Source organism: Hyperolius riggenbachi, chromosome 1, assembly GCF_040937935.1.
Source record: "Hyperolius riggenbachi isolate aHypRig1 chromosome 1, aHypRig1.pri, whole genome shotgun sequence".
NCBI classification, from domain to species: Eukaryota; Metazoa; Chordata; class Amphibia; order Anura; family Hyperoliidae; genus Hyperolius; species Hyperolius riggenbachi.
The window spans coordinates 540,970,677-540,997,288 of NC_090646.1; the positions used below are offsets into that span (position 1 = coordinate 540,970,677).

At 42.7% G+C, this 26,612-nt stretch overlaps 1 protein-coding gene across 7 annotated transcripts in view; it reads right to left on the bottom strand.

Annotated features, from left to right (window-relative positions):
• Positions 1-26,612, bottom strand: part of SNCAIP (synuclein alpha interacting protein) — a 309,420-nt gene that overhangs the window by 137,903 nt on the left and 144,905 nt on the right. For all 7 annotated transcript variants that reach the window (XM_068246969.1, XM_068246983.1, XM_068246960.1 and 4 more), the window contains one exon: positions 7,549-7,653. In XM_068246969.1, the coding sequence (XP_068103070.1) occupies positions 7,549-7,605 (57 nt within the window). In that variant the 5' untranslated portion in view covers positions 7,606-7,653. The remainder of the gene's footprint in view (positions 1-7,548; positions 7,654-26,612) is intronic.

The following is a 26,612-nucleotide window of genomic DNA, read 5'->3' on the forward strand; positions in this document are numbered from 1 at the left end:
GACCAGAGTGCCTGGAGGAACCCCAAAGGGGAACTCCTGTTCCCTCCCACATCCCAAAAATATACAGTTAATTGGCTTCCCCATAAAAACTGTCCCAAGACTACAACTGACACATATGACTATGGAAGGGATTAGATTGTGAGCCCCTCTGAGGGTCAGTTAGTGGCAAGACAACATATAAAGTGCTGTGTAGGTTGTTAGCACTACATAAATCCTAAATAATAATAATTCTACTGGACTGTAAGCTTGTGTAGAAAAGCCCGCATTTTAAAAGGGTGAGAAATGTTTGCTTATCTGCAACATTTAATGTTGCACTGTATTGCTCATTTCGTTTTTCATTATTTTTGTTGCAATACTAATCCTCCTTATTGCAACCTCCTTACTCCAGGAAAAGCCGGCGGATTGCCCCCCCCCCCCCCCCCCCGGGCGATTTGGGGGCTCTGCAGCCCTCATTTAGCATCGGGGATGAGGCGGATTCCTTGGGAGCACTGAAGCAAACTATAAGGAAGCCTTTGCCGGCGAGGGCCACAAAATATTGTAACGAGGGCCGCAAATGGCCCGCGGGCCGCGAGTTTGAGACCCCTGATCTAGGTTGTCTGGCATTATAGTCTGAGAAAAGTAAATCATATTGTATTGTGAGGTTGAAGGGAAGATGGGGTAAGAAGGCATGATACAATTAGTTAAAATATTTTCTCTGTTGAGTTGATGACTGTTAGGTGTTTAATCTTAGTTAAGACAAGACAAGACAAGACAAATAACATTTATATTGCGCTTTTCTCCTTGCGGACTCAAAGCGCCAGAGCAGAGCAGCAGCCACTAGGGCGCGCTCTATTGGCAGTAGCAGTGTAAGGGAGACTTGCCAAAGGTCTCCTACTGAATTAGTGCTGGCTTACTGAACAGGCAGAGCCGAGATTCGAACCCTGGTCTCCTGTGTCAGAGGCAGAGCCCTTAACCATTACACCATCAGCCAACTGTGGAGATGAAATACGAGGGAGTTGGAGGACTTAAACGAGTGGAGAAGGAGAAATGTTATAATGGTGTTTCTTAGTCAGTGATGTCATGAGCTGATATTTACATCCCACCATAAAGGGAATTCCCACCTTCCTGTTACAGGTGGAAAATCTTAACTAATATTGAACTTTATTGGTAGAAAGGAATTTTAATATACTCTGAAAATCTCTGCTATAGCCTATCACTAAACAGATATTTACTGTTATCGTTAAATCAAATCATCGACAAATGGTGGAATACTGTATGGCTGGTCCTATCCTACAAATGCATATTGTGTTTGCTGGGATAACAGCAAACCACATTCATTCATAAAGTTGCTGTCGATGTACAGAAACTAATTGTCAAGAATGCACACGGTTAACTCTTCCAACAGATGCATCCCACACCATATGCCAAAAACATTCCCTTAGCTTTCACCCCTCTGATTGGTAACAGGTCCAAGTGTGCTATTATAATGAGAGAGCAGCGAAAGCTGGGATTATGTGAGAATGTTATAGAGGTAATAACTGCATTTTACAAAGTGGCTTTCCCTATCTTGAGAATAAAGCTGCAGATCACTCTGCAGTCATATCCTTCTTTGTGCTTAACCGGCCTTCTCGCTGAGAACAATGACCACAATGTATTTTCAAAGGAAGTCGTAGAAAGTGATGTGTCAATTGAAGGAAAAAGGAAACCATTCAGAGCTTTAGAAAACAGCTTTCCTGACTACATTTTTGTGGGAAGCATTTAGTGCTTAAGGTCATTACACCACAAAAAAAAACAATCTCTCCAAAGAAAGCCTAGAACCTCCTCACCCTACCCAGATATGGCCTTCTCATTCTTTCCTTTGGGTCCTTCAGCCCATATAAATGGACCCGCCTGCACTTAAAGTTGCTGCTTTCTCTATTGTAGCTGTTAAAGAGCACCAAGTTACTAACAAGCAGGGATTTCTTAAAAATTAAGCTGTTTTACAGAAAAGCAATAAGGCCCAAGTATTATATCCGTAATGAGATACAATATGATAGAAGTTACAATTTATCAATTGTTTAATGGTCAACATTCTTTAAAGAGGAACTGTAATGAAAATAACATAATTAATAAAATTGCTTCTTTTTTTACAATATTCATTTATAGACTATTTAGTCAGTGTTTGCTCATTGTAAAATACTTATTCTCTCTGATTTACATTCTGAGATTCATCACTGGTGGTGACATCGTTAGTTCTGGCAGGTGATGTGTTCGGAATGTTCGTTACTGAGAGTTCTATGCACAGAGGGAGATATTGCGAGCTTGGCATTTGGAAACAGCTGTTATTTCCCACAATGCAACGAGGTTCACAGACAGCAAACTGTCAAGACCATGGTCCTGACATCACACTGTGGGAGGGGTTTCACCACAAACCCCCTCCCCCCGATGATCTATGAGATCACAGAAACGATTGCATGTCGCTCAAAAATTGCCGGTCGTCGGAAGAATTGCACGAAGAATCATGAGGTGGGTACGAGCCTTTACTGTTTCAGGTATTGTGGGGTCTTTTGAACGTGCATCTCATTTTGTGTGTGTGTGTCGGGGGGGGGGGGGGGGAGGGTGTGGGGGGGGTTTCTATATGCCCTGCTGCAATTGTCAATTAGGTACTGATGATTCTGGTTTGCTTGCCAAATTCAATGCAAACTGTACAAAGCTTGTAGCTGGGCCAACCACATGCCACTCCTGTTGTTCCGGACCGGCCCATTTTCAAGTTGCATACAATCTGCATTAAAACTGGAATTGATACTACTCCGTTATTTTACACTCAATCGTGAGTGATGGTCAGGGTCAGATTTACCATAAGGCACTGTTGGCAAGTGCCTACAGGCGCCTGATGATGGTAAGGTGGTTCACTCCCTTCCCCAAGCGTCTCCCCTGTTCCCTATGCAGACTCCTGATGAGAGTGTGAATGAGAGGATTCTCACCTGGGTCTCAGCATTCCACTGGGGAGATCTCCCTTCAGTCAGAGGCACCTCTAGCTACCTAATACTGAGGTTCCTCTAGCTACCTAATACTTGGGGGCACTGCTAACTACTTAATATTGGGGTTAATTCTGGCAACCTAATACTAAGGGGCATCTGTAGCTCCTTATGACGGGCAAGAGAAATAAGGGAGAAGTGAGAACTGGGACAGCCAGCTCACTTGTGATAGTTTGGTGGGGGTAGATAGGTTCATGGAGAGCGATGTCTAAGGTGCCAGGACATCTGTGCCTGTGAGGTAAATCCAGGCATGGTAATGGTTAAAATATTTCTAGATGAAAAGCACAGAAGTAAAATAAAAATCAATTTACCAATAGCAGGCTGAATAGTTATTTCCAGGATGAGCTGAGACTATTATTACTCAATCTCTTTCAGATCAAGACATGTAGTAAGTTTTCCGTCTGGGTTTATTTCCGTCACTACGAGGTTTGCAATAACTGCCTTTTGGCTCTGTTTCAGGAAAGCACCACTAAAATCATTAAGAGAAGTTGGAGCAGGTAAATTGGCCTGTGTGTTTACATTGGATCTTTAGTGATGTGTGGCAGACACATTCTGCAGAATCTGAGTATATTCTCTAAAGCCAGGCACTGGGGTGACTTACAGGTCAAGATTTCTTCTACAAGCACCATCCACTAGTATCACTAGCAGACAGAACATGGATGAGACTGCAGCTGTGCATAGAGCAACACTATTTATTTATTGTATTTATAAAGCGCAACATATTCCGCAGCGCTGGACATTAGTTAAAGTTACAGACAATATTTAAGGGTGACATACAGAAATAAGTCAATACAGGATTACAAGAAAACCAGACCACACAGCACAGTATGAGTACAAGGTAATGCTTAGTCAGTCACTGGATGGAGCATGGAGATTAGGCAAGTTAGGTTCACTCAAATGCATAGCATGGGTGCACAGTAATGGAGATGCATGATGAGGTTGGACACAAAAGGAGGAGGACCTTGCTAAAGTCATACAATCTAGAGGGAGAGGTAGGGACACGAAAGGTAGGGGACCAGAGTTAAGCTGTGGGTTTACAGAACTAGTGAGGGGGGTGGGGGGTAGGCCAGAGTGAAAAGGTGAGTTTTGATGGCCTTCTGGAAGATGTTGAAGGAGGGGTTTGCCCTAATGGGTGGAGGTAGGAAGTTCCATAGTGTTGGCGCAGCTCTTGAGAAGAAGGTGTGCATGGGACTGGGTGATGCGGGGGGGGGGGGGGGAAGGGGGGGGCGGTCAGGCGAAGTTCATCATTGGAGGAGTGGAGTGAGCAGCTAGGTGTGTACCTCTGAGTAAGGTTCTGTGGACAGATTTGTAGGTCAGACACAGTATCTTGAATCTGATTCTGGACTAGATAGGAAGCCAGTGGAGGGATTCACAGAGGGGAGCCGCCATGATGGAGCGATGTGAGGAGTGGATAGTTCTGGCTGCCGCATTCATGATGGACTGCAGCTGGGCAATTCGGGTCATAGGGAGACCAGACAGAAGGGTGTTGCAGTAGTCAGGTGGGAAATTATGAGGGCATGGATGAGGCGTTTGATGGTAGCAGAGGCCAGGAAAGGGCGGATCTTGCAGATGTCACAGAGGTTTTGGATGTGGGGAGTGAAGGAGACTGCGGGGCGGGAAGATCATAAATTCCATTTTGTCCAGATTTAGTTTCAGGAACCTAGTGGACATTCAGGAGGAGATGGCTGATAGACAGGAAGGGACCTTGTCCGGGTTTATATGAAAAGGGCGCCAGTAAAAAAGGGCGCCTGGTGGAGCCCATATAAAAACTTCGGCTACAAAAAAGGCACCTCGTGTAGCCCATATAAAAACTTCGGCTATGAAAAAAGTCCGGGCCGGGTTAATTACTATTCCCCCTCCAGGCCGCCATGGATAGTGAGGGAATGAAATAATTTGCCTTCCAGCGCTTGTAGCCTATATCAAAACTCAGGCGCCCTTTTCAACACCTTGTAGCCCATTTTTCCAGAAATAACATTGACGTCTATGGCAGGCAGCTCAGGCGCCCTTTTCAACCGATACCCCTTGTCCATGAGCAGTTTTTGTTTTCCCCAGGTTTCGAAACTTGTAATCTGGTTTAATTTGTTTTGTCAATTTAATGGTTTAATTTGTTATGTTAATTTTTACCAATAATGAATAAAATGTAGAAAGATTTTTTTACCCAAAAAAATGAGAATTGTTTGTTGCCTCCTGGCCCATATGCAATTAACTTTTTCTCCTGAGTTTTCTCCTAGGTGATATTTTTAAACTTTTCAATAACATGCCCAGAAAGCAAGAAGATACTTAAAATAATTTTAATAGTACTTTTTCAACTACTTTTTGGTTCTTTTTTTTAGTTAAAAAGTACTAAAAAGTTAGTTTAAATCAAAGATGAAAAATTATCTCTGGGGAAAAAGCTCAGGTGAAAAAGTGAATTGCATATGGCCTAGTGGCCCATATGCTATTCACTTTTTCTCTTAAATCTTCTCCTAGGAGATACATTTTCAACTTTTTTAAAAATAACTTTTCAGCACTTTGCAATTAAAAAGGTACCAAAAAATAGATGGAAAAGTACTATCAAAATTATAGTATTTTGTTGCTTGCTGGTGGTTTAAAATGCATTTTATGACAAGATGTGAAAATATCACCAAGGAGAAAACTCAGCAGAAAAAATGAATTGCATATGGCCCAATGGGCCATATATAATTCACTTTTTCACCTGAGTTTTCTCCTGGGTAATATTTTCACAACGTTTCACAACCTATCACAACCTATTTTCACAACCAGCAAGCAAGAAAATACTCAAAATAATTTTGACAGTACCTTTTCACCGTTTTTTTTTGGTACTTTTTCCATTACAAAGTTCTAAAAAGTTATTATAAACTGAAGATGAAAAAATTATCTCCTAGGAGAAAACTCAGGAGAAAAAGTGAATTGCAAATGGCCCAATGGGCTTGATTCACTAAACCGTGATAACTCATATCACGGCTGTGCCAGCACTAGCGTGGCAATGATATAAGTTATTACGGTTTAGTGAATCAAGCCCAATGTGTGCTATATAACCATGACATTATGGCCCATATGCAATTAACTTTTTCCCCAGAGTTATCTCCTAGGAGATAATTTTCATCTTCTTTTTTAAAATAACTTTTCAGCATTTGACAATTGAATAAGTACCCAAAAGTTGGTGAAAAAGTACTATTAAAATTACTTTGAGTATTTTCTTGCTTGCTGGTGGTTTAACAAGCATTTTATGGCGAGGTGTGAAAATATCACCTAGGAGATAACTCAGGAGAAAAAATGAATTGCATAATATGCAATTAAATTCTTCTCTTGAGTTGTTTCATAGGAAATATTTTTTTATCTTGTATGGAAAATAATATTCCACCACTTTGCAACTGAATAAGTACTAAAACATAGGTGAAAAGGTGCAATCAAAATTATTTGGAGTACTTTCTTGCTTACTGGTGGTTTACTTGTATTTACAAGTTATGAAAATGTCACCTAGGAGAAAAAGGAAATTGCATATGGGCCCCCATGGCCCTTATTGAATTCACCTTTTCTCCTGAGTTTTCTCCTAGGTGATATTTTTACAATTTTATCAATAAAATGCATTTAAACCACCACCTAACAAGCAAGAAAATACTCAGGACTCAGAACCTTTCGTCCTTTTTTTCCCCTTTTGCACTTCCTGGTCACTGTGATTGGGTCACAGTGGTCAGGAGGTAAGGAGCCAATTAAAACGGCTCCTAACCAAGGTATGGAGCTCAGCTGTCTTTAGATAACGGAGTTCTGTGCCCAGGGGGACTAGGTTGAGTGGCTTCAGGTATATGAATTCTGGTCAAGTGTTTCTATGATATGTAACAGAGGCAGAAATATTTTTGAGATCTCCACCCATTTATTAAAAGATCTTAAAATCACTGAATCAGCAAACTTTGTGAAAACCAGTATAAGTGCCATTTTCATAACTTTTGGCCACGACTGTATGCTGGAGAGCGCTTCTGTTTATCATGGAAACCAGACTTGAAATACATCAGGCATCAATAAGACTCAATATAATAATATATTTCAGCAATATTCCAGTAACCAATCAGTTTAATTCAGCTGAATATATTGATTAATGAATGATTTACTTAAGGTGTACACACGCCTGACTAAGGTGAATGATAATGGACCGCCTCAGTTAGGCGTGTGTACAGCGCCCGCTGACCCCTGGGCCCTGAGTGATACGTAAGGTGGATCATTCCCGAGATGGCCAACTGCATTGTATTCGCTGCTCCCCCTTCTGCCGCTTGCGCCACTCACGCATGGGCCACTCCATCGTCCCTCCGTCTTCCCCCCCTGCATAGCAACAGAACGCCTCTTTGCCATTTTTGGCACAGCTTAAATAAATTGATGACTGGATCAGGAAAGGCATGGTTCATCAAGTAGAACCCATTTATCTTGCCCATCCTAAATGCTGGCATGAATATGGCCCTCAAGGGCTGCAGAGCAAGAAATAAGCATTTTATTGGTTTAACATGAACGTTTGAGATTATTTACGTCTGTATATTTGGCTTTAACTGTGTTGACTTACAGATATATCATCACTGAAGTCGATCTCATCCAAGTCGAGGTACTCTGGAGCTTCCATTATTCTTCAATGTTCATTTTCAGCTACAGACAGCCAAGTTCCTTGTACCTGGTAATAGGAAGAGACATTCATGAAAGTCTGACCTGCAATAAGAAAGGCATGCATTTACCCCTCGCTGAGTGCTAACGGTAGCATGAAAAAAGGATCAATGTTTGCTCGGGAGCCAAATAGTTTTTTTTTATGGTTGTTAAAAACAAATGATAGCGGTACTCAATTGAGCATAACCAGCTCAGATGTTGTTAACCTAGATGAAAGACTTGTTAGGAAGCTATTCCATTCTAAGTATTTAAAGTAGCTTTTCCACTTAAAACCTTAAGAAACTAGTTACATCCCTGGCATTGCCTGGCGAAGTGGGAAGGACAGTGTCGGAAATGCTGGTTTGTTTTTCACTTTAATACTGTATTACGTGTCTTCAGAACAGTTTTACATCTATTTTTTACATTGCAATGGGGATGCAATGCCTCTGCCACATCCCACTGCAACCCAATAAATGACAAATATGTGACCCTGCGGCAGAGTGCGCTGACCCATCGCTCAGTGACGTACTCCCTGCTGGGCAGGAAGTTAATCACTGGAATTACCGTCGGTCCACGCATGAACGCCGTGACACACTGCACTCCGTCGTTTACACTACACACGTCACCTATAGACTTACATTACCCCAAGCACCATGCGTTAAGTGCGGTGCTTCCGGTAGCACGCTGTTCCCCTTGCGTCGGATCACATACTTCCGGCACACCACAAAGGACCACAGTAAGTGTGAAAGTCTCCATAGACTTTTATAGTTTTGGTGGCTCCTCGCAGCAAAATAGGGTAACACAAAGCAGGTTTAGTGGATTCCAGAGAATTGCACACTTCAGCAAGCTACCTGTTGGTGCTAGACCTTGTAGCAAGTGAAATCCATGCCTCCAAGGAAAAGCAGGTTTAGCCTGCTAGTGAAAAGGGGTCTAAACCGTTATTGTGATGTGGAAGTAATGGCTTCTCTGTTCTGTACAATTTGACCAATTTGTGCACTAAAGTTTTTATTTTTGGTGTTATTGCATTATTCAAATAAAATTAACGATAACCATTTACTGAGAGATAGCAAAGCACAGTACTAATTGCCCTGTCTTTGGAACTACTTGGGGATGTGAGTAATCCAAAGGCTGCCTGAGGAGTGCCAAAGAGCTATTTCACTTAGTGGGTGAAATAACTTCAACTGGGGATGGCGCAGAAACCACATGATACACTGAAGATTAGGAAGACTATGGTTTGCAGAGCCTTCGCTCTATATAGGTATGAATAAACCCTAAAGTGACTTTCCTCGCTTCCTTTTCAGACAACTACACACATCCAATTTTGATTGGTAAATATTTGGCCAATTTTACCACCTCCTTGTAGTATGAGGGCCAACAGATTCTGAATACTGTGAACTAGAGGCGTATCTAGAGGGGTGCAGGCATGACTCGTGCCATGGGCGCCACAGCACCATGGGCGCCATGCCTGTCCCTGAGCTGCATTGCCATGTCTGCCCCCATGCCTCCCTGTCACTTAGACCTCAGATCAGATGAATTCTGTTATCTGGGGAACATGGCTACTTAACTTATGTACATAGGGCGCACTTGGCTTAGTGTTAGAAAAGAGGACAGAGAGGAAATAAAAATGTTTTTCCCAAACAAGTAACTTCAGCAATATCTCATGCCCAAATATACAGGCAACCATAACACCTGTACACGAGAAAGGATGCTGTTTTCAGAGGGGAAGGGGGCTCTGACCAGGGTGGGGGCACAATTTAAGTGTTTGCCATAGGCTCTATATTACCCAGATACGCCCCTGCTGTGAACAGCTAAGTTCTCATACTACATAGAGGAGGTAAAATTGGCCAGGCATTGGACAATCAAAATTGTATGTGTGCACAGGCTCTAAACAATGGGGAAAGATGTTAATAGCGCAACATACTAGTGAACTGCTCCATAATATTTATAATTGTTCGAAATAAATAATAATACAGTGTATGGAAATACAAGTGTCATAATAGCGATCGCACATACTATTGAGTTTGTGTCTATTTTTCCAACACGTTTTTCTCCACTTGTGTATTTTAAATAAACCTTCTCACTCCTCGACTCTCAGCACGTTATTAGTCAGGGTGAAATAAAGCTCTGGTGTAGTCTGCCATTCACATGTGTTCCAAGCCAGGGGAAAAATACTCTTGTCAAAACAACAGTTGCAATGAGCCAAATAACAAGGAAGCAATAGCTCATATTGAGCTTGTCAATGTGTCACCAGCAATCTATAAAAACAGTTCATTTACATAAACGTGCAGATGTAGCGATCTGACACGAGGATCAGTTTGCATACTCTGGTCCGGAGCTGTGCTGCTCTCAGAGGTAATGGATATATCAGATTAGGTAAGAAGTATAAATGCATAAACTATATGTTGATCTTTTTTTGTAGTGTAGCAAAACTGGAATAGGCTGCCACAGCCGGACACATTTCCTATCGCATGTCAGGGGGACACTACATATGGTTTGTGAGAGGCTGTCCTCTGATTTTGACAGCTTGGAGCTATGTGAAGGCCTCATGAATTAAGAATGAGATGTTTTGCTTTAGCAAATCCAACAGGGGCTTCAGGATTAGGAAATGCTGCATTTCTCTTCAGGAGGCAACCTTGCCGACAGCAGCTGATGTGTGACAGATGGTTTGCTCATCTTGCTATATAGTAATAAAGATTGGTAGGAAATAGGAATGGGAGGAATCCACAATTTCTTTGAATCCGAATCCGAATCTAAAAAGGTTCTCGAATATCTTGAACCTTTCGAATCCCGAATCTAACGAATCCTGCACATAAGAATTGTGCGATCCGTGGTATAGTTGCCCGCAGTATAGGTACCCAGGCATAGGTAGCGAGGTAAAGGTGCCTTCAGTATAGCTAGCTAGGTATGAGTGCCTTCAATATTGGTAGCTTTCAGTATAGGTAGCAAGGTATAGGGGCCTGCAGTATAGGTAGCAAGGTATATGGGCCTTCAGTATAGGTAGCAGGTTATATGGGCCTGCAGTATAGGTAGCAGGGTATATGTGCCTTCAGTATAGGTAGCAGGGTATATGGGCCTTCAGTATAGTTAGCAAGGTATATGGGCCTTCAGTATAGGTAGTAGCGTATATGGGCCTTCAGTATAGGTAGCAGGGTATATGGGCCTTCAGTATAGGTAGCAGGGTATATGGGCCTTCAGTATAGGTAGCAGGGTATATGTGCCTTCAGTATAGGTAGCAGGGTATATGGGCCTTTAGTATAGGTAGCAAGGTATAGGGGCCTTCAGTATAGGTAGCAGGGTATATGGGCCTTTAGTATAGGTAGCAGGGTATATGGGCCTACAGTATAGGTAGCAGGGTATATGGGCTTTCAGTATAGGTAGCAGGGTATATGTGCCTTCAGTATAGGTAGGTAGCTAGGTATAGGGGCCTTCAGTATAGGTAGTAAGGTACATGTGCCTTCAGTATAGGTAGGTAGGTAGGTAAAGGGACCTTCAGTATAGGTAGCAGGGTATAGGGCCTTAAGTATAGGTAGGTGGTAGGTAGGTAGGTATAGGGGCCTTTAGGTAGGTAGGTAAAGGGACCTTCAGTATAGGTAGCAGGGTATAGGGCCTTAATTATAGGTAGGTATGTAGGTAGGTATAGGGGCCATTAGGTAGGTAGGTAAAGGGACCTTCCATATAGGTAGCAGGGTATAGGGCCTTAAGTATAGGTAGGTATGTAGGTAGGTAGGTATAGGGGCCTTTAGGTAGGTAGGTAAAGGGACCTTCAGTATAGGTAGCAGGGTATAGGGCCTTAAGTATAGGTAGGTATGTAGGTAGGTATAGATGCCTTTAGGTAGGTAGGTAGGTAAAGGGACCTTCAGTATAGGTAGCAGGGTATAGGGCCTTAAGTATAGGTAGGTATGTAGGTAGGCAGGTATAGGTGCCTTTAGGTAGGTAGGTAAGTATAGGGGGCCTGTAGGTAGGTGGGTAGGTAGGTAGGTATTGAAGCCTGTAGGTAGGTATAGTGGCTTTTAAGTAGGTAGGTAGGTATAGTGGCTTTTAGGTAGGTAGGTAGGTATATGGGCCTTTAGGTAGGTAGGTAGGTATAAGGGCCTTTAGGTAGGTAGGTATAGGGGCCTTCAGGTAGGTAGGTAGGTATAGGGGGCCTTTAGGTAGGTATAGGGGCCTTTAGGTAGGTATAGGGGTCTGTAGGTAGGTAGGTAGGTATAGCGGCCTTTTGGTAGGTAGGTAAGGATAGTGGCCGGTAGGTAGGTAGGTATAGTGGCCTGTAGGTAGGTAGGTATAGTGTCCGATAGGTAGGTAGGTAGACCCCCAACCCCCCACGGCCTCCTCCGTCCCCCGTGCCTCCTCCGTCCCCCGTGCCTCCTCCGCTCACCCCTGCATAAGTATCTACTCACCTTTCCCGTGGAGCGCAGAGTGGCAGACCTCTTCGTTACTTTCCCTCTAGTTGCCGGACCGGCTTTTACTGATGACGTCATTGTAAAAGCCGTCACTAGAGGGAAGCAGGAAGTCAGCGAGAGGTCTGCCGCTCTGCGCACTGCTCTGGATAGGTGAGTTGATACAGTATGCGGGCGGGCGGAGGAGGCGCGGGGGGGTCGGAGGAGGTCGGAGGAGGACGAGTGCGAGCGGCAGATGCGCGGCGATGCAGCGTCGGGATTCGGCGGATTTGTATAGTGGAAAATGGCGTCGGGATTCGAAACCACGAATCTCGAATATTTCCCAATATTCGAGGGATTCGTGGATTCGCCGAATTCGTCGTCCCATCCCTAGTAGGAAATGAATTATTGAGAGAAAAAATCAAAGGGAAAGATGGTGGAGTGATGACTGGCAATGTGTCCTTTAGAGCAGTGAGGTCCTGATGTCAATCATCGGGAACATGCACTCCCTGAATGTGCTCGGAAAATGTTGCTGGCTTCTATCCTAAGCTGCCTCTGTGACTGCAAGGCCTAAACACCTTTACTCATCATGTGCGCCATTCAGTGTTCTGTGGGTGCTGTACAACCTGAATATACTGTATATTGGCGCTGAGCACAGTAACACGGCTCTTGAGCTAAGCCAGTTTCACTATATCACATTTCAGCTTGATTTTCATCAAGTTACTCATTTCAAATTCTGAAGTAGGTTTAGGAACATTAGCGCCATTGCACACTACGGGCTTGATTCACAAAAGCGTGATAATGCTTATCACGCTCGCGCTATGCTTCACGTGCGGTTTACTGCGTGGAATGGTTCATGCGCGCTATGACAAAGCTTTGCGTGCTTTAACATTCCCGCGCAAATGTGTACGTGGGCGCGCGCACGCAAATGTTAACAAGCGCAAAGTTTTGTCATAGCGCATGTAAACCTTTACGTGAAGCATAGCGCGGGCGTGATAAGTATTAACATGCTTTTGTGGATCAAGCCTATGTCCGTTGTGTTGCAGAATAATTCTGAATATACACTGGCCACAGCCATTGGCTGTTCCTGTGCTCCCCCATGTGGTCAGTGTAATGATTGGCTGTTCCCATGTCCCCTGTCTGTGTTCCACTATGTGGCCAGTGTAATGATTGACTGTTCCTGTGTCCCACTATGTGGTCAGTGTAATGATTGGCTGTTCCCATGTCCCCTGTCTGTGTTCCACTATGTGGCCAGTGTAATGATTGACTGTTCCTGTGTCCCCTGCCTGTGTTCCACTATGTGGTCAGTGTAATGATTGGCTGTTCCCATGTCCCCTACCTGTGTTCCACTATGTGGCCAGTGTAATGATTGGCTGTTCCCATGTCCCCTGCCTGTGTTCCACTATGTGGCCAGTGTAATGATTGGCTGTTCTCATGTCCCCTGCCTGTGTTCCACTATGTGGTTAGTGTAATGATTGGCTGTTCCTGTATCCCCTGCATGTGTTCCACTATGTGGCCAGTGTAATGATTGACTGTTCCTGTGTCCCCCTATGTGGTCAGTGTATTGCATGTCATCTGACTGCCCATACAAGTTCACAGTACTTTGTTGCAACTGATCACTTGCTGCATGCAGGCTTTGCATTAAAGTCTATGTCCAGTCTCCAGTGGAGTTCACACTCATTATAAGGTGTGTGCCATGCAATGTACACAGTGTGCAAGCGTCCTTAAGGTGTAAACACTAAACTGGGGGTGCATTCACACTGCATCAGTTGATTTGTAGAAAATGCTGCAAATGAACTCACTGTATACATTACAGTGAAGGGCCTTGCAAAAAATGTTTTTATTGCTGGACAAGTGGAAACGTATCCAGAATTTTGCACATGCCACAACTATTAGATGTGTTCCTATGTTGTAATAAATCATAACTGCGTATTATCACTTGCAAACACACCATATATAAGCCTGAATAAACCCTACTGCGCATACGCCGACCCTCCCACTTTGGGCCTAAAACATAGGCCGAAAGACATGAGCCACCAATTAGCCGACCCCACAATGTGCCGCCATGCAGATCACAGATTTATATGTGTGGACAGGTGCAGGGTGTACATAGATTTAGCATGTATAGCTAACTGTCTTTGCTTCGGCTCTCGCAGTTTCTGAACGGGCCACCTGATTCCCAGGCTCACTGTCCCGTGACTAGAGTGAGCCTGGGGCTCTAGTGGCCAGTTTGGAAAGCTGCCAGGGACACTAGCAAGCCGGAGCACGCAAAGGTAACTATATATGCTCCGCAGCAAACTCTGTATATGGGGGCCCCAGCACACATCATTGTGATATATTCTCCGGGGATAGGCCGACCCCCCTCACTTTACACGCATAATTTGGGTGTCAAAAATTCACCCTATCTGTGGTGATATACAGTATTTCATTTCTACAGCAGCTGTCTACTACTCTTCACTTACAAAACTAACTAAGCATGTTAATTAGCCAGGAACTTCAAACTGAATCAGCAGGTGATATATATATATATATATATATATATATATATATATATATATATATATATATATATATACATATATATATATATATATATATATACACACTATATATATATATATATATATATAAAATTTTTATTTATTTTTTGTTATTATTTTTTTTTTTTACTAAGAAACCTGTAGTCTCTCTGGCTGTGGTGGTGATAACACAAATATGTCTCACAGAAGCATTCTGGGAAAGATGTCATTATAGGCTGAAGGGAAAACTGAGTACAGCATTGTTTGCTTTTAGTATTAAATAGTTAAAGACAAAAAGAGTACATTGTGTTTAATTAAGTAAACACATTATTTTTAATTAAGCAACTTATAAACTAGGCTAAACTTAAATGGGGTTTGTATCCCTCCCAAAGGCCTCAGGTGCTCTCACTTGACTTCATCCTCAGGCACTAGGAAGTCAGTTCTCACTGAGGTGAGAGTATATTTTGTTTACATCTTAAACTGCTTATCCTTCGGGACACTAGATAGCAGTATGCAAATGCTATATGACCATTCTATTCATTTCAAGCAGCTGTCTGCGATCTCCAGCATGGATGCTAGGAGTGGGGGAGGGGCATGGGGGGAATCCCACATACACACTTTAGATTTCCCATAGCTGAAATTATCATACCCATGTCTCCCAACCGTCCCGATTTTGCTGGGACTTGTCCCGGGTAGGAAGGCTTGTCCCGTATCTCGGGGTGCTTCCCACGATGTTCTGGCAGTGGAAGGATCCCTGGTATGGAGATTCAATCACCACACACCAAGTCGACTGTAATAAAGCCTGAGTGATGCGGCTCAAGTTGAAATCATGCCACATCAGCAGAGCTGTTATTACAGCTGACTCGGCATACGGCTGAATAGAGTGACACTGGATCTGTGGAGAAAGGTAAGTAACTCTCTGCAGCAATATCTATATGGGGTGAGGGAGGGATACCAGGGAACAGGGCTGTTTCTAGCTCTAATGGGGCCCCGGGGCAAAAGTAACCTGGGTGACCCTTGCACCCCTTCCCCCGGTGGAAAATTAACCCACCAGGGCCCCCAAACTTGCAGGCGAGGGCTGCCCGGTACCCCAGGTCATCCCCCGACTTGTGCTCTGCAGAAGTGCAATAGCCCAGGTTGCCCTTATGGTAGTGCCAGCCCAGGGATCACTGCATGAGTAAGGGAGGGGCGAACCACTTGACATCAGGGTTCACTGTATAGGGGAGGGAAGGGGGCACACTAGACACCAGGGACCACTGCATATTCAAAAGAAAGCAGAGTTTCATGATAAGGATGTTGAATTGGAAACCATTCTCCACTGTACTGCAATGTGCTTGAAGAACAGTCTAGAACAAATGTGCACAGCCCACTTGTACTCGATCATTCTATAGACAATATAACAGATATGTGGATGGTCAGACAAACATAACCTTACAGGGCTTGGGTTGTTTCACAAAATCTGATATATATTATCTGTTATAGCAAGACAACATAATATGGCAATCTGCCTATAAGAGGACATACACAGAGACAGACAAATAGATAGATTCACAGACTATGCAAACAAAAACATTTAGTGTGATGTTACACATTTATACACATTTATGCTTTATATATAAACTTACATTGGAATTTCAAGATAAGTACCGGTAGTCACTATATAATGTGATCCGCAATATCAAAATGGGAACAGGTGCGCTGAGCTTGGATGGAATCCTGCCGGCTCGCACGAAACAAATGACTGCTTCAGTCTATTGTCAGCACTGCATAGTACATTATCCTGAGGGTGTCTGTGCTAAGCATACCTTCTACATACATGACTTTCCACACCTCATGCAAATATGCTACTCTGGAAAAAATATAAACTTTTCTCTTTTCTGCCCTTATTTAAGAAATATGTGTGTATATGTGTGCATGTGTAGACTGTATGTGTGCACGTGTGACTGAATTGTGTTGTGTGTGTTTGTGTGCACGTGTGACTGTGCACGTGTGACTGTGTATGTATGGGTGGGTGAGTGACTGTATGTGTGCACCTGTGACTGTATGTGTGCACGTATGACTGTATGTGTGCACGTGTGACTGTTTTTGTCCACGCCTGACTGTACGTGTGCACGTGTGACTGTGTATGTATGGGTGGGTGAGTGACTGTATGTGTGCACGCATGACTGTATGTGTGCACGTGTGACTGTTTTTGTGCACGCCTGAATGTACGTGTGCACGTGTGACTGTGTATGTATGGGTGGGTGAGTGACTGCATGTGTGCACGTATGACTGTATGTGTGCACGTGTGACTGTTTTTGTGCACGCCTGACTGTACGTGTGCACGTGTGACTGTGTATGAATGGGTGGGTGAGTGACTGTATGTGTGCACGCATGACTGTATGTGTGCACGTGTGACTGTTTTTGTGCACGCCTGACTGTACGTGTGCATGTGTGACTGTGTCTGTACACGTGTGACTGTATGTGTGCACATGTGACTGTGTCTGTACACGTGTGACTGTATGTGTGCATGTGTGACTGTGTGTACATGTGACTGTGTGTGTGCATGTGTGACAGTATGTGTGCATATGGGACAGTATGGGGTTGATTCACTAAACCGTGCTAACTCATGGCACGGCCGCGCTAGCCTTAAGCGTGTGCGTTATAACACGCGTAACGGTTTAATTTTTGCATGTTATGCCATGTTTGCATGCGAAAACTCACGTTTGTGTGAGAAAACCATTACGCTCGATATAATGCACGTAAAACGTTAGAGTGACCGTGCTATGACTTAGCACGGTTTAGTGAATCGGCCCCTAAATGTGAACGTGTGACTATGTATGTGCACATTTGACTGTGTGTGTGCAAGTGTGACTGTATGTGTACACGAGTGACTGTGTATGTGCACGTGTGACTCTGTGTGTACATGTGACTGTATGTGTGCACGTGTGACTGTGTGTTTGTGTGTGTGTGTGTGACTGTGTGTGTATACATGTGACTGTATGGGCTTTATTCACTAAGACAAATAGCATGCCTTATCAAAGTTAGCACGCCTTATAAAAGTTAACACGCCTTATCAGAGTAGCATAGCGAACTTATGTCAGTCAATTGGCAATGATGAGTGTTCCACTCATCCCTACCTGAGCCCCTACTCTGATAAGGTGTGTTAACTTTGATAAGGAGTGCTAACTTTGATAAGGCATGCTATTTGTCTTATTTAATCAAGCCTTACGTGTGACTGTGTATGTGCATGTGTGACTGTGTGTGTGTACATGTGACTGTATGTGTGCACGTGTGACTGTGTATATGCATGTGTGAGTGTACATGTGACTGTATGTGTGCACGTGTGACTGTGTGTGTGCACGAGTGACTGTGTATGTGCATGTGTGACTGTGTGTGTGTACATGTGACTGTATGTGTGCAGGTGTGACTGTGTATGTGCACGTGTGACTGTGTATGTGCATGTGTGACTGTGTGTGTGTACATGTGACTGTATGTGTGCAGGTGTAACTGTGTATGTGCACGAGTGACTGAGTGTGTGTGTACATGAGACTGTGTGTGTGACCGTGTGACCGTGTATGTGTGCATGTGTGACTGTGTGTGTGTACATGTGACTGTATGTGTGCACGTGTGACTGTATATGTGCACGTGTGACTGTGTATGTGCACGAGTGACTGTGTATGTGCATGTGTGACTGCGTGTGTGTGTACATGTGACTGTATGTGTGCACGTGTGACTGTGTATGTGCATGTGTGACTGCGTGTGTGTACATGTGACTGTATGTGTGCACGTGTGACTGTGTATGTGCACGAGTGACTGAGTGTGTGTGTAAATGGGAGACTAAAAGGCTCCATTTCATTTATCAGGAGATACAACAATGCCTAAGGATTTGTGTATGCCACTGTTCAAACACAATATGAATGCATTCATAAACATGCTCTTAATGAATTTGTATTCAGCCAGTCAACCACTAGCTTCTAAGCAAACAGGAATAAACTCCATGCAAAAAATAACAGGACAGGCTGGGTATGGAAACAAAATGTATTGATTGGACACCTGCAGAACTGCCATGTGTGCAGACTAACAGCAAGTCAACTACAGATTCTGGGTTTGCAATAGTATTTGTTGATGTTTTCAGAGTATCTTCTCCATGGATTGCTTAAAGGACGCCTGAAGTGAGAGGGATATGGAGGTTGCCCTATTTATTTCCTTCTAAATAATACCAGTTGCCTGGCTGTCCTGTTGATCTCTTTGGCTGCAATAGTGTCTGAATCACACACGTGAAAAGAAGCATGCAGCTAATCCAGTCATACTTCAGTCAGAATCTGATCTGCACTGCATGCTTGTTCGGGGTCTATGGCTAAAACGTAGAGGTAGAGGATCAGCAGGACAGCCAGGCAGTTTGAGTTGTTTACAAAGGAAATAAATAAATCTGTTTTTAAACTATTAACATCACCTACCACAAATCTGACGGAGTCAGTAACTTAACTAGCATCAGATTTGCGTGCAGAATAACACTGTCAGTCTTCAAAAACATTGACAACTTTTAATGACCGGAGGTGGCATCTCTACAGTAATTATACAAATATGATAACTACAAGTCACTGTGACATGTGACAGCCTCTAGGGACATGCTACAGTAACAGGCAAGCAAGAGAGTCACCTGCACACAAGGCTTTAACCTCTCATAAAACGGAGCTCTTTCCAGAAAAGGTAAAATTATGCATTACCTCCATTTAATGCCTGTTGCAATACAGCACTCTCTCTTTTGTGTAATGGCCCATACTCACGGGCTACATAAGTGGCCTGTCGCCAGCACACGTGGCCGATGAGAGCTCGTCGCCAGGTCCCTCTGCGTACACACGCGGAAGAGGGATCAGCTGTGCGACGGAAGCTGTCGCCGACATTCCTCCCCCTCGCCTGGAAGCGCTGTCTGTTTTCAATTATGTTGCTGTCGCTAGTCCGCATACTCAAGCGGACTAGCGACAGTTGCGGCGGAGTTGCGGCGGCAACTGTCGCCAGGCGATTGACCGCGCCAATCGCCTGGCGACATCAGCGCCGAGCGACGGTTCGGGGTGCGCGCCCGTGCAACGCCTCATACTCACGGGCGACCTGTCGCCGCAACACGCGCGCGCCGCGTGTTGCGGCGACAATTGTAGCCCGTGAGTATGGGCCATTAAAGGGGAACTGACGTAAGAGGTATACGGAGGCTGCCATATTTATTTCCTTTTAATCAATACCAATTGCCTGGCAGTCCTGCTGGTCTATTTCTCTGCAGTAGTATCTGAATAACACCAGAAACAAGCATGCAGCTAGTCTTGTCAGATCTGACTTTAAAGTCTGAAACACCTGATCTGCTGCATGCTTGTTCAGGGGCTATGGCTAATAGTATTAGAGGCAGAGGATCAGCAGGGCTGCCAGGCAAATGGTATTGCTTAAAAGGAAATAAACATGGCAGCCTCCATATACCTCTCTCTTCAGCTCCCCTTTAAGTTCTGTATACATGACAAATAATTCTCAAGTGTGTGTGTGTGTGTGTGTGTGTGGGGGGGGGGGGGGGGGGGGGGGGGGGGGTTGGGGGTGGCTTGTTGTGTGGGCACTTTCACATAGAGTTTTTGGCTTTTGAAACTGCTGGATGCTATCTCATTTAACTCTCTTTTTATTATCAGCTTTCCTAGGGATCTGTCCCTCTATATTGTGGAAATATGGTCGTACAATGGCATGGTGATAGCTGTCACCTGACCTGCGTGCTAATAACTGTATACTATATACTATATACAATCATAGTGGAAAAGGATTTATTGCTTAAAGAAGCACTGTAGTGACATAAAGTACAATGACGTAAATGATTCAGGATACCAACGTTTACAGTAATTTTCCTAGTTACAGCATCAGAAACACTTCCTATATCTATGTATTGCTGTATATTGTATGTAACTCAGTCCTCCCAGTGATTATTTTCACTGACTTTGGAGTTCATAGAAACAAACATTCTGTAGAGCTGCGCCTGACAGGACTAAAGATGTCGCCATCAGTGATAAATTTCAGAATGTAAATCAGGGAGAGGAAAGATTTTACAATGGGCAAACACTGGCTAAATTATTTATAAATGATTATTGTAAAAAAAATAAGCAGTTTTATTAATTACATTATTTAAAGTAAAGCTCCTCTTTAAAGGATACACAAGGTGACATGTGACATGTTGAGATGACACGTATGTACAGTGCCTAGCACACAAATAACTATGCTGTGTTCTTTTTTTCTTTCTCTGCATGAAAGAGTTAAACAGTATGCAAGTGACAGTTTTTGTCCGTTTGGACTATAGTGTAAGCCTCACTGATAAGGAATTACAGCCATAAAACACTTCCCTAGCATAAAATGGCTTCCAAGAATAGGAAAGAGATATAAAGGATCAATAGTTCATAGCTTTTAGCTCTGACATACTTCAATGCACATGTCATTAACCAGAGACAATGAAACATAAAACATTTAGATTCAAAGAGGAACTGTAGTGAAAATAACATAATGAATAAAATTACTTTTTTTTTTTTTTACAATATTAAATTACAGATTATTAAGTCAGTGTTTGCCCATTGTAAAACATCTCCTCTCCCTGATTTACATTGTGAAATGTATCAATGGTGGTGACATCTTTAGCTCTGGCAGGTCACCTGTACGGAATGTTTGTTAATGAGAGTTCTATGCACACAGAGATATTACTTGCTTGGCAGCCAGAAAAAGCAGTTATTTCCCACAATGCAATGAGGTTCACAGACCGCAAACTGTCAGGGCCATGGTCATCACATCACACCTTGGGAGGGGTTTCACCCCAATATCAGCCACACAGACCCAGCTGATGATCTATTTGAGAAAAAGGTAAATATTTTCTGTGGGAAATTAGGTATCAGCTACTGGTTGGGCCGAAGTTCAATCCTTGGTTAAAGTTCCTCTTTAAATATAAAATAAAACTGTGGGATATCTATAAAAAGTAATTTTTAGGAAAAGGAGGTTAGAGACAATTGTTTACCTCGACAATTTATATTCACCTAATGTTTCCTATAATTTACCACTACATAGAGACCTACATTCAGTTCTCCATCGGTTTTGAACTTAATATGTGCCGTTCTATGTTTTTAAGTGTTACAAATGCATTATGAGATTACACTACTGACAAAGGTAAAGTCATGTGCATATAAAATCCCTTTATGTACACAGAGCTACTGCAACCTGAGCCATAAATAACAGTCGTAGCGGCCCATATGGCAACGGGTTGACTTTTTTACGATTCAGAAGATGCCCTTTGTATGAGTTCTAACAAAAGCTGAGTAGACGAGCAGGGACATGGGGATTTCTGAATGTTTTTCCTCACATCTCAGACGTTTGCAGGATGTGAACGCAGCACAAGGAAAACCAATACTCTTCGCTAAATAAATTGCTAACAGGTGTAATCTTGGATGACAGATTTAAACAACCATTTTGAAACATTACAATATCTGTTTTACAGACATAGTTTACAATTAATGAACTCATCTGTTATTCTACTGCTTTCAGTAAATTGCTACTTTGTGGTTAACCAGTTTTACATTGTATACCAATGCACTTAAAGAGACAGTCCACCCAAAAGCTAAAAGACAGTTCACCCCAAACCCATAGCTTTTATAAAAGCTATAGGATTGCAATACACCAGTGGTTCTGAATGCGAGCCTGGCTTCAGGGATATAAGGAAATATTTGCATATTCAGTAGTGATGCATTGTGGGTAACCACAGTCGCTCACTTAAAGCTGAACTATGGCAAATAACATCTGTTTTAAGAAAGGCAAACTACACTGAGCATTGCTTTTTAGTAGGAGGGCTATTCTGTTTCTTTTGGTCCCCTATACTGTCCTAGTGGTTTTGGGTCACCCTGGGCTGCTTGAGTATTCTGCCCCACCCAAAACTAACACATCTTTAGTTCTCAAGAACAGCAAATTGACTCTTTCCTATACAAGTGTCCCAAAACCCATTGTTATGTAAGTTATTAGCCTGAAAAAGTCTCATGTCCATCAAATCTAGCCTAATATAACCCGCCATAGGAAGCTTATGTGGAATCTAGTTCCCCTTTTCAAGCATAATAAAAAGCTTATTTCACAAATCTGAATAACGCCATTGGATATATTTATACATATTAATTACATGGTGTCAGCATTGAGTTTTTCCAAGAAACACAAGTTTTATAAGTGAGCCTGTTGTGAGAGGGATATAGAGGCGGCCATATTTATTTCCTTTGAAGTAATGCCAATTGCCAGGATGTCCTGCTGATCCTCTGTCTGTAATGCTTCAAGCCATTGACTTTGCAGAATGAGTATGCAGATTAGATTCTCTAGCATAATGATGAACTGTACTGAATATAACTTAATGAATAAAATTGCTTATTTATTACCTCTACCCCCTACCCGCACCCTCTCCCTTGCAGTGCCATTCTCACCCCTATCAAGAAAAACAATGCATGCAATTAACACAGGGAAGCACTGGGCATTAGAGATGAGCAAGAACGCCTCTAGCAGCCTCGCAAAAATGTCCTCAAACTTCGGGTGTGATTGCAAATTTTTATTGAAGCCAATATACAAATTCCATGACATTAAAAGGTTAATAATCCCCTACACGTGTAAGAACCACCTAATTTGCACAGAAAAACAATGGCAACAAAAGGAGTGTGTGTGTGTGTGTGTGTGTGTGGGGGGGGGGGGGGGGGGGGGGTTGGGTTTAAAAAGATCTTGTGGTTTTTCAGAATATCTCTGTTAAAGAGACATCAGGCATTCAGTGGTGGTGCAACACGTCGGTGTCTTAAACAATTAAATAAATGAGCGCACAATTTTTAATAACCCATGTCAGAAGTATAATGTATGGGGTGCAACTCTCTGGAAGGCTAAAAGCCACAACATGTAACAGACATTATTTTTATTGGAGTGGCCAATGGCCACAGTATAACACAACTGCTTGGTTGGACTTGTATAGTAAGTAACTAAGTACTAAAGCAACATACACTAACTCCTAGGAATGAGAATTCTCTATGATGGTAGTACAATGCAGCTAGTTAAGGAACAAGGCAACCCTGCAGTAATACTCCAGTACCTACCTAGTGGAGCATATACTTCTACCTATGTTGCTGAGTGAGAACTGAAGAAATGATATAGCTGAAAGTTCTTCTCTTAGTCAGGTACAAGGTAATGTACAGCTAACAAAAAAATAAAAAAAATAAGCTGGACTCTGGAGAACTACAAATACCTTGCTGTATACACAGCTATAACCTATGAAAATCTGCTCTGAATAATACCATTAGCTGACAGTTTTCTCAGTAGCTGGCAATACCGTTTAGATACAGGACGGACTTCGGACACAAAAATCCCTAATATATATTTACAAAATACAGATCCTTAAAACACAGTGCACAACTGCAATATGCTGGTATTCCGCCTGATGCACCTTGTCACTGCGGGTCGCAGTACACTCTTGGGGTGTTGTCCCTGCTATAAAATGTCTCTAAGGGCTGCAAAAAAACAGCCAATACACTGTGCTCAAGTAAAAAGGTCAATGGGTGACTAGTAGTGTTTTTTCTTGAGTGCAGTGTATTGGCTGGGTTTTTTGCAGCCCTTATGCTGGATACACACGGTTCGTTCCCGCACTCGATTCCCGTCAATTTGTTTATTTCCGACATGTCCGATTCGCGGTTCGATGGATCGTTAGGTCGATTTGCCATACATTACATGGCAATCGACCTAAAAATCATCGAAATGCGCTTGGAAATGTTTGGGAATAATTGATTCGTCGGGAATCGAGCGGCGCATTCGATGCGGGAACAAACCGTGTGTATTCAGCATTGGACACAAAACAGTTTAGATAGCTAACAAACTTGTGTAAGTACAGCAGAACTACACACACTTTTACCTACTTCAGCACACAATGGATACTACACATAACAGTTCTACACACAATGAATGGGCCTGATGAACTAAAGTTTGGTTAATTTGCTGTGTGCAGGAATTGCTCTGCAATTTTACCATTAGCACATAGTACATGGGAGCACTTGCTGTTAACCCTTACGTTACTAGTACACACTGAATCATTCATGTCGCTAACTGTCCCTTGGAGTGTGTCACAAGCTAATCATGCAAGCATGGTAATCGCCTCTTTAACAACTCACTTGTGTAGAATGCTCTGAGGAATGTTAATCTGGATTTAGGTGTGTTAATTCTGATAGAGAAAGGGTACCTTAAGTTTTCTAAGTTGTTCATTAATATAACAGGCAGGGTCCTGGAATTGCTCAAAAACTGAATAAAGTTCAAAAGGTTTTGTGCACTGCCTGTGATGATATATTCCACAGAAAATGCATAAATAAAAATACAAACCTATACTACGAGAATAACAGCCTAATAGTGATGTTCTGTACTAACTGTAGGCAATTCAAGTATGTATTTGGAAGGCCTGTGTAGAGGGCATTGCAATGACTACCTACAATGTAATGAAAGTGTTAGCGAAGGTTGGCAGATCTTTGCGTTCTTTGGGGCTGATTAACAAAAGCATGATAACTGCTATCACAGCAGTTATCACGCGATCTGCCACGCACTAACGTTTGCATGCGTAAAGCATTATGTCGCGTGAAACACGCTAATGATCATGCACAGACGTTTGTTTATCAAGCGACGTAATGCTTTATGTGCGAAAACCTTTGCATGCGACAGATCACGTTATAACTGCCATGATAGCAGTTATCACGCTTTTGTGAATCACCCCTTTATGTGAAAGTAGTAAAACACCAAAGAATAGATTTCTGAAGTCTAATTTACCAACACCCAAGCTGAACATGTCAGAGCTAGGGTATGTAGTGTGGGTCTGTGCCCCCGGCCCCCCGTGGTGATGACTGGGAGTCGAGCAGTTTTGCTGTCAGGCATTCACCCCCCATTGACAAAAACTTCAGTTTCAGCCAGTTGACTTTCCTCCAGTCCTGTAGCTTAGATAAGAAATTGTTTGTGGTCATTCAATTATCAAGCAGTATTTCAGCGCACATCCTATTAACAAGTTCTCATACGCATAAGTCCATCAGCAAATAAGTATGTTCAAGTGTTCAGCCTTATGTATCTTGCTATGATCCGTATACTTTCCAGGTCCACCACCAGATTCCACCTTATATCTGGACCTGGAAAGCATACGGATCATAGCAAGATACATAAGGCTTAACACTTGAACATTTTATTTACTGATGGACTTATGCGTATGAGAACTTGTTAATAGGATGTGCGCTGAAATACTGCTTGATAATTGAATGATCATAGGCTAAGTTCTAATTGAAGCGCACTCTGGTTATGCATATGGTTCAAAAGGTTTGATCTGCTGGAGCGCTTTGAAGTTAATTTGTTGTAATTGTTTATGGTCGGAGATGAGTCTGCCAGAGGTGTTCAGTATAAATATAGGTGGATATCATCAGTATAATGGCAGTGGTATATCCGGTTCTGCTTTTGAGTAATACTGCAAAATAGTAGTATGTATACAATGGCTAGCAAGTTGGATCTAAAACCTTCCTAAGCTCAGCCTAGACATGTTACCACAACTCTGAACTATCAGCCAGAGGGAAGAGGTTATTGCAAAAGATTCTTATATTTTTAGAACAGGTTCCTGAAGGAAACCTCTTGCCCAAGAAACAGTATCTGCTGATAGCTGATGCAAGCATGCCACAAGGGCCTCTGCTAAACCACCATCATAAACTGAGGTGGAATGCAGGTCAGTTGCTCAAACATTTCATGGCCTTAAAATAGGTGAAATAGGTATTACTTGTTGAAATTAGAGATGGGAATTCACCATAGTATGGTTCACCAGAGGCAAACTGCCATACCATAATGTTCAGACCTAAAGTCAATAGGGATGGAGTTTCCCATGGTGACTGCAAGCCTGCATTACTGTTCACTAATGGCCAGCTGACTTAAAGTAAATGCGAGATGAAAATGAACTGATGAGATAAACAATTATATTTATCTTTCTACTCCTAAAAATGATTTTTTCAGATATCCCATGGTTTTATTTTATATTTAAACAGACAGTTTATATTTAAATAGACTATTAAGTGTCCCAGAGTTAAAATACA